The sequence below is a fragment of the Lactuca serriola genome, chromosome 1 (genome assembly GCF_051521515.1).
Source record: "Lactuca serriola cultivar US96UC23 chromosome 1, Lser_US96UC23_V15, whole genome shotgun sequence".
NCBI lineage: Eukaryota > Viridiplantae > Streptophyta > Magnoliopsida > Asterales > Asteraceae > Lactuca > Lactuca serriola.
In genome coordinates, this window is record NC_136408.1 from 64,345,744 (window position 1) to 64,354,700 (window position 8,957).

Here is an 8,957-nt window from a genome sequence, read left to right on the forward strand (position 1 = left end):
ACAAAAAATATTGTCTATAAAAAGATCCTTCAACGTTATATATATTTACCTATTTTAGTGTAATTTCTATACATTTCAATAATATCAATTACCCTGTTTTTTTATAATTATTTTGTAATATTTATATAAATTTATATTTTATTTATGTGTTCCCCACGTTTAATGCGGGTCATAATCTAGTTTGATATGATAGGAGGAAAAGTATAAACATACGATAGGAGAATATTTAATTTCTCAAATTAAAATAAAATGAATGTCTCTGAAATGTCTAAAGAGACCAACAAAGAACAAAAAACTAAAAAATTAGAATCAGTCATATCCTAAAATACAATTTTTTATTCATTAGAATCAATCATTTAAGAATTCAAGAGGAGCAACCTACAAAACCGATCTTTATCCATCTATACTCGGTTGGGGATTGATATCGACCTCCTGGATTAATTTAACGATAAAAATGACTTCATCTAAGATAGCAACAAAGACCCTCCCTGCCTTTAAGGATTTTCAGATGTTATACAGTATAATGTTATCCGTAAGGATAAAGGTGGAGATGAGTATGATGATCATAATAGTAAAAAGAAAATGCAAAAAAACTTTTTTGGGTTGCCCCAATAAAGTGTGTAATTTGATTTCTTTTTATGTCTCATCCTACTTATGAAGTCCAAACATGTTGTAAAGTATTTGTAATTCGTAAGTTTCTTAATGCAGTATTGATTAAAAATTATTTTAATACTTAACTATAGGATAAAGAAATATAAATATTAAATAGGTCAAGGTACGTTGTATATATATTGATATATTCTTTTTAAATTGACATATAGGGTGTCACTATATTCAATCATTAATTAGATATAGCCTTTTATCAAACTCACTAATCGATTTTTAATTATGTTGTTACAAAGTCGAATCTGATCGTTACAAACTCAACTTATTATAAAGTAAAAATTAATTCAAACAAACCTAAAATTTATATTACTTTTTTATATAAAAAAATATATATATAACTCGTTTATTTATATATTTTTCGAATTTTTAGAAGGTGTCGAATTGATTTTGATGAAGCTACCGAATACCGATTGCTTATGTTTTCTGTGAGCCAGAAAATAAGTAGTCTCTATCTTGAGAGGCCAAGTCACTCCACCCCTTCTTCAACACCATTCCACCTGGCCACTTTACCACCATAAACTCACCGGCTTTCTGCCCTTCGTACAAGTGTTCACCTACTTCGGTTCTTTCCAAACAACAACAGAGACCTTTTAACCTTGAAAATAGCCACCAGTTTCTTACCTGAACTTCTACCCCCTGTATCTGTATCTACCCTCAGGAAACCATAACAAAAGGACCAATTATCACCCATCTCCAAACCATAAATACATGACCAAGCATATCGATCTTGCTTACAGGTTATAACACAATTACATGCATGATCGATAATGGATGCTGTAGTATCATCAAACTCAAAAAGCTTCTCCACAAATTCTTTCTTTACTCCTTTATTCATCTCCATATTGGGAATCGGCGCCACTGCGTTAGCCATACTCATGTATCATCTGCTAGTTGTTAGATACTGCATGAGAAGGCAAGCTGCAAGAATGGCGTCGATACAGACCATGGCCGGAGGAGCCGAAATACCCACCGGCGTCGATGAAAAGACGCTTCTTACAATCCCGATAATCACCTACACGACACCTGATTCGTCCATGGATCCGTATGAATGCGCGGTTTGTTTAGGTGATGTGGATAGTGGCGATAAGGTCCGATTGTTGCCAAATTGCAAGCATATGTTTCATGTCAAGTGTATTGACGAATGGTTCGTGGGTCACACGAGTTGTCCGGTTTGTAGGGTTCCGGTGGTTGCACCAGATGATGAGGCTCGTAGTTGCCCCGTTTGTAGATCGGTGGGAGCGTTAACAGATGATCATCATAATACGACGTCGGTGGGTTCTACACCAGAAGGTCATGATCATCAAACCGATTCTGGGATCGACGTTTTAGATGGTGTTAATGATGGTGAATTGACATCTGGGCCAAGAGTTCGATCGGGTGAAATGCTTCGACATTGTAATTCCTTGGTTTTGCCAAGAGAAACGAAGGAAATGTTGTCAGGAATGGAGTTAAAAAGATCGTTATCAATGGGGCAAACTGCATGTGTTACCATTGATATACAGCTAGACAATGTGGACAAAGATTGTCCGTATTATTCTTCAATTAGGGACCAATCCATCAAGGGGTTTCTACGTGTATCCTCGAAGGTGAGGCAGTCGATTTCTCGGATGTGTGTAGGACAAGAGAGTGGCATTCTTCCATACTGAAACTTTTCTATTCTTTTAGGATTACAAGAAATGTTTTCAATGACATGAGAGAGATTGTTTTTTATAAATAATCTAAAGATCTTGGATCCAATCTATATGTGGTATCTCCTAGTGGATTACTAGGGATGCATAAATAAAAAGACGAGAGTTGATTCATACTCTCGGATACGGTTTCTTTAGTTTTCGAGCTTCAGTAAGTTGTTAATTTCCATGGGAGGGTTACAGAGGCTTGGGCTCTAGCAAATATTTTTGGTACCTTAAACCTTAATATCTGACATTGAAAAGGTCTAACGAGGATTGCTTCTGAGTTCCCAAAATGAAAGGCAAACAGGATGCACCAGATTCAAGATGGTTATAGATCACTTTCGTGTGATTATGGCATAGATTGAGACCTTTGGTGGCTATGTGTACAGACCAAGATAAACCAATATCGGAATGTATACATGTCATCTTTAGGTTGTTTGGTGGATTACGTGGACATTGGATTAATACTTGAAACTTGTAAGTGCAAACAACATTGTAACATTGTCCTTGAAATGAACACAATGCGATTGAATCATATGAATGTCCGTTCCAAAAAGATTTTGACTCTTATGTAATTTGTATTTCTTAGTTCATGTTCATATATATTGTTAGCATACCTATATTAATCATAGCTTGAAACTATATTATTAGCATAAGTGCATTAATAATAGGTTGAAACTATATTATTGAATCATTTATGTTGACCACATGTATTTACCATCAATGTTGCAAAAGTCGTTATGCATTTTCAGATCGGTCGAGTAGTGAGTAGCGAGTAAGTAACGAGTATTCGTTTTACACAATGAGTACTCGACAAGTATTCGTTTTACCATAAAGTTAAATAAATATCAAACCTAAAGTTTAACTATAAATAAACTAAACTTCAATATTAAAATAATATCTTTACTTCTATTTATAAAGTTATGATTTTAATTTTTAACAGATTATACTTAATTTATTAAATTTAATATGTTATTGTATGTAAACCATTATCAATTTAAAGCTACAACTTTTTAACAGTTTAGACAAAATACTTAAATTGTTAATTTAAATACAATATTACAGTGTCAACTTAAAAATATAAATTTCAGTTCTACTTAAAAAACCAATGAATATTTTGTGAATAGTTAAGAGTGATAAATTATAGTGTTAAATGCAAAAACTAAATTGTAATCTCAATTTAACTAAAATATTTCTTAAAAATATTTTTATAATCGTTAAAAGTTTTCAAATAAGTAGCTTAAAATAACTTATAATAATAATAATTAAAAATAACTCTATATAAATGATTATATTGTTACCTTACAAAATCAAAAAACAATGTTTGATGTCTTAAATAATTATAATGATAGAAATTAAAATGTTAAACAAATAAATTTTAAAAAATTAATTAACAATAACAACAACTATAAATAACATTAAACCATATATTATATTTAATTTTACTCATGAGTAACTCGCAGGTAGAATTCATTCAAACGATTAAGATTATGCAGTTATAATAGATGTATATATTATCATATAATTCAAAATAGTATATATAATATATCAATTTAGTATACAAATTTAACAACAATGTTATTCTTATATTTAAAAAAAATATATATTTGTAAAGATTTCAACTATATAGGTCTTTCTGCGCAACGCGCGGGCATTCGCCTAGTGTGTGTGTGTGTGTGTGTATATATATATATATATATATATATATATATATACCTAATAAAACACTATACTAAATGCCACTTGTCCAACTATTAGCACAACATATTGCCACGTGTCATTACTCCAGAATTCTACATCTTCATTTCCCGCCCATATAATCCCAACAGATTTTGTTCACATTCAAAACCCTACATATCAACATAATTATCAGCATCAGCATAAATCAACTTAATTAAGAAAAAAAATTGTTGGAGTTTATATGCATAAAAATAGGAACAGAATATGCAAAAATTAAAAATGCGGAGTTCGTTATTTTATGTGATTTATATCCTAAAATATATATCCTAAATATCTTAAACATCCTTAATTACCGGAATTTGAATCAATTTGAATCAATTCAAAATATTTGATACTGATTCCTGATTTATAGGCTAAATTATATACATCAACTATCGGTAAATATAATCCCACAGAATTCGACAGAACTGCACTTTCATTCACAGAAGTTTCTGTCACAGAAAACCAAAATCATCAGGTTAGCATATCATCATCAATTATTAGTGTTCATTCTTTTGATTTTTTAATTTGAAATCCTTCTTCTTCTACTTCTTCTGATTCTTACATGTAAGCAAACAACCTGTATTGCTAAACAGAGAATCAATCAAAACTTTTAAGTAATCCGCCAAGAAGGATAGTCCCAAATATCTGCATCATAATAATTGTTCTTTTCATTGATTGATATCCTTATTCTTCTACTTCTTCAATCCGATTCTTAAATGTAAGCAAACAAGCTGTATTGCTAAACAGAGAATCAATCAAAACTTCTTCTTCAATCCGATTCTTTTCATTGATTGATATCCTTACCAACTATCCCTGTTTGAATTTTCTGTGAACCCCATATCTATTGTCCAATTTATTTTCATGCATGTGTATCATGTCTACATCATACTTCATGTTCGAATAGCAATGTAATATTATTTACTGTGTTATTTTGTTATTATCATATTCTATCATCATATTATTCTTTTCTAACAGTTTTATAACAAAACTTTTTTTCTCTAACAGTTTTATTTTTTGCAGTTCAATGGCAGCAGCAAATCTTACCTTCATACCTGATTTGGATGTAACCAGGGATGACTTGACCTTCAAGCTTCGTGTCATAAACCTTTGGCATCAAATGTGTTTCTACAAAAAAACTGAAATTTGGTCAATTGAAATGATCTTATTGGATGAAAAAGTACCTTCCAAAACTTAATTTGATATATTTCTTACACATATTTCGTTATTTTTAAATTCCTTCTAAAGTTTTTATTGTTGTATTAAATATTTTTAGGGAAACAAAATCCAAGCAACAGTTTCAAAAAGAAACATATATCGATTCAAAAATATATTAAAGGAAGGCATGACATTTTACATCAAAGGTCCAGAGTTTGCAGCACTGAAGATAGATGCTTTTAGGTTAACTCCTCAAGATCAGAAACTCACATTCGTCCAACAAACTGTTGTTACATAGTGTATCGATTTTTCTGGACATGAGTTTGGGTTTTCATTTATTGATTATGAAAACATTTTATCATTCGCCCATCCTACAGATAAATCTGTTGGTTAGTACATATACCATTATATCTTTAAATATAATAAAATGCTTTCCAAATCCTATAATAAGTTTCATTTTCCTTTTTTATTTTTATAAATGTTATGGGTTTAGTTGTCGCAGTTGCTGAGATACAACGACATGATCCAGATAAATCAAAACACAAACTCAACATCAACATCCAAGATGCAAAGTTGCTTTTTTTTATTTTTACATTTTTAAAAAATTTTTAAATTATATTATGTTAATATATCATTTTTTATAAATAATTTACTTTTTAGAGGCTTGCAACTTCATGTCTATTTGTGGGGCGATTATGCATACAAGATGCAAGAGTATATACATAACAATCCACATAATCGTCGTATCGTGGTTATTCTTCAATTTGGTCAGATTAATGTTTTCAGAGGTATATTGATTATTTTATTAATGTTATTAATATTTATTTTGTCACGATCAAATTAATCTTTATATATTTTATTTATAGATCGTCCAAGTGTAAACACATACTTTACCTCTTCAAAGTTGTTCATTAACTCTCACATAGATGAAATTATTCGTTTCAACAAAAGGTAATTTATGCATAATTGTGTTTATTGTACATTTATACTTTACGTGACTAATATGTTTTTTTTATGTACATAACAGTTTGGATGGAGATGATGGTCCAGATTCATCTACAAATACATTTTCAGTTATTCCATCCAAACAACTTTCTGAATATGATGATTTCATGATAAAAAATAAACTGAATGCTATCTCTGAGGTTTGGGAACCTGTTGAGGTATTTAATGTCTTATTGTTTCTTTCAATCTAAATTGTTGTTTTTAACCATCTTTATTGTAAGTTTGTGTTTTTTTATGTTTGTGTTATGTATGTATGTTTAAAGTACACACCTTTCATTTGTAGAAATGTAGTTTCGTTATAGTGGGCACTATAAAGGGAATTTTACAGAATAAAACATGGTATTATAAAGCATGTACCAACTGTTTTGGGAAAGCAGTTCCATCTGATGGAAGTGATGATCAAGAAGCCACATCTTATGTATGTCATAATGGAGATTGTACAAAAGATATCACTTCCGTTGTTCCAAGGTTGTTACTTTACAATTACTTTACAATTCTTTAATAATTAACTATGTAATAATCCATGTTTAAGATAAATTTATGACACATTTTGAATTTATTTTTTGTTAGGTTCATGATTCCTATACGTGTGCAAGATAATACTGGAATTCTAACCCTAACTATGTTTGAGAGAGATGGAAAATATCTGTTGAAGCAATCAGCAAAAGAGTTGGTTAAAAAAACTATCGAGGTTACGCGCCTTTTTTTAATCATACTCAAAATAATATTCTTATATACAATCACTTTAAACAATTTTTTTTATTATTATTAATTGCAGCGTGGAGACAGTCTTGATTTCTATCCGGATGAGATAAATGCATTGAAAGGTTTGAAATTGGCCTTTAAAGTTTTGTTACAAATTTCAATGTGTCCAAAAAAAACAACCAGTATGGTATTGCTAGAATCAGTGAGGATGCGAGTATAATAGAACAACTTCAAAAAAAATTGAACGATTCACAGGTTATTAAATTACTAATTTTTGATTGTTTTTTATATATTGTTTTACTTTTTAGTACATTATTTTATTGACACTTTTATGTAACATACAGCCTTCTAACGAACAATCGTTAGATTTTGGTTCAGCCGATTTGCAATCTCAAGATATCAAAAATGCAAAGGTTAATTACACATTAACATTTTCACATATTCCCTGATAAACTATTCCTATTTTACAATTATTATATTATATGATTAATTTTTATTAGGATGCAATTTCTGGAACGGATGATAACATTACTCCTTCCACTCTTGACAAAAACGAATCAACAAGCTCGATGAAGACTTTAACGACAACACCAATCTTAAAGAGAAATTTGAAAGAAGTTTTTGATTTGGAGTCTAATGATCACTTATCGTCAACAAAAACTCCAAAAATATCTCCAGATGGTCCAGGAAAACAGTTGTTGAAGGTAAAGTTGGAGAAAAATGATTGATTTATCTTTTGGTGGGGAATTAAATTGGTATTCCATTTTGCATTTACATTAACGATTGCTTCTTTTAATTTTCTCATTTTGTTTTTTTCACATTGTGGTTTTTCATTGTTCAAACATTTGTTTCCTTTGAATTCTTATTATTTTTAAAATGGTTGTTTCATGCTACATTATTAATATTATCCCTAAAATGGATAGTTATTGATAACATAAATCTTGGATTCACACGTGACGAGAATTAATATAAAATAAATAAACATACCTGTATATGATCGTTTATAATTTGATTATGTCTTTTATCCATGCTGTAAATATTCTCCCACTTCATATATTCATCACCAATTTTAATGATCAGAAGAAGTAATGTCAGCATCAGATGTTGTAACTGCCTCTGTTTCTGACCCTTCCTCTGTAAAAATGAAGGATACCAAGTTATCAAAATCATTTTTTTGTTGCATTAACTAAAAAGAAAAAAAAATAAAGAAGCATACCGAATAGTGACTTGATTGTTGGTCTCTTTGGTTTGTTGCTTTTCTTTTTTAAATCAGCTGCAATAATAAATATGAGTCCATTTTAATAACATGAATTATCAGATGTATTATGAATATTATTTTATCAAGACAATACATCGCATGAATGAAAGAGAGAGAGATACCAATTCCATGGACTTTTTAGTCATTAACAATCCCAAAATTCTTCTATGTGTAACCAACAAAGTTGATATCTTTGAATGAAACGATCTGCAAATATAATAATAATAAAAAACAGAAATTATTATGAAATTTTGAACATCAAGAAATTATTAAAGTAATACTTTTACGTATAAGCAAAGACTTTAATGAGTAATTATGTAATTGAACCCAAATTACTAAAAAATAGTAATGACATTATACAAAATACATGTTGTATAATAAATCCTCATTAACCCTGTGTTAAAAAAAATGACACCATTTGGACCGGATCAGATCACTACCAAGAACAACATTTTTTAAATAGAATGGTTTACTTTTAGACAATTATATAAAATTAAGTTATTGAGTATTCTACTTTCGATCACCCATAATCACAAAATAAGGTCACAAGCATAAAGTTTGATTTTCTTAAATAAGTCCCATTTTAGCATTATACCTACTAAAACGTTAAGTTGAATTTTGACCCAAAAGACCTTTTTGTCCAATTTGGTCAGTTTTACTTTTTTTTTCTTCTTAATTTGTCAACTTAAACATAAAAATAGCAATACACTAATAGGAAACTACTAAAACAAAAAATATATTTTTTTTCATGTTTGTCATTTTGACAAATTTCACCC

General features: G+C 29.7%; 1 protein-coding gene and 1 long non-coding RNA gene across 3 annotated transcripts; one reads left to right on the top strand and one right to left on the bottom strand.

Moving 5' to 3' along the window:
• Positions 1-1,114: 1,114 nt before the first annotated feature.
• On the top strand, positions 1,115-3,004 carry LOC145089901 (RING-H2 finger protein ATL52-like). Its single transcript, XM_079028288.1, has one exon. It carries the CDS (start codon positions 1,434-1,436, stop codon positions 2,310-2,312), a length of 879 nt encoding a protein of 292 aa, XP_078884414.1. The 5' UTR covers positions 1,115-1,433; the 3' UTR covers positions 2,313-3,004.
• A 1,063-nt stretch (positions 3,005-4,067) lies between these two features.
• On the bottom strand, positions 4,068-8,391 carry LOC145069033 (uncharacterized). Of its 2 annotated transcripts, none has more exons than XR_013689242.1 (3): positions 8,304-8,391; positions 5,103-5,194; positions 4,068-4,186 (listed from the first exon to the last, which is right to left on the bottom strand). It is a non-coding gene; the product is annotated as an uncharacterized LOC145069033 (long non-coding RNA). The 2 variants fall into 2 exon arrangements; XR_013689240.1 differs by lacking the exons at positions 4,068-4,186; positions 5,103-5,194 and adding exons at positions 7,450-8,057; positions 8,140-8,196 and having other exon boundaries at positions 8,304-8,389.
• Between the last annotated feature and the right edge of the window lie 566 nt (positions 8,392-8,957).

Coding starts and splice junctions, on each gene's coding strand:
- LOC145089901 (XM_079028288.1), top strand. CDS start 1,434: ATGGATGCTGTAGTATCATCAAACTCAAAAAGCTTCTCCACAAATTCT.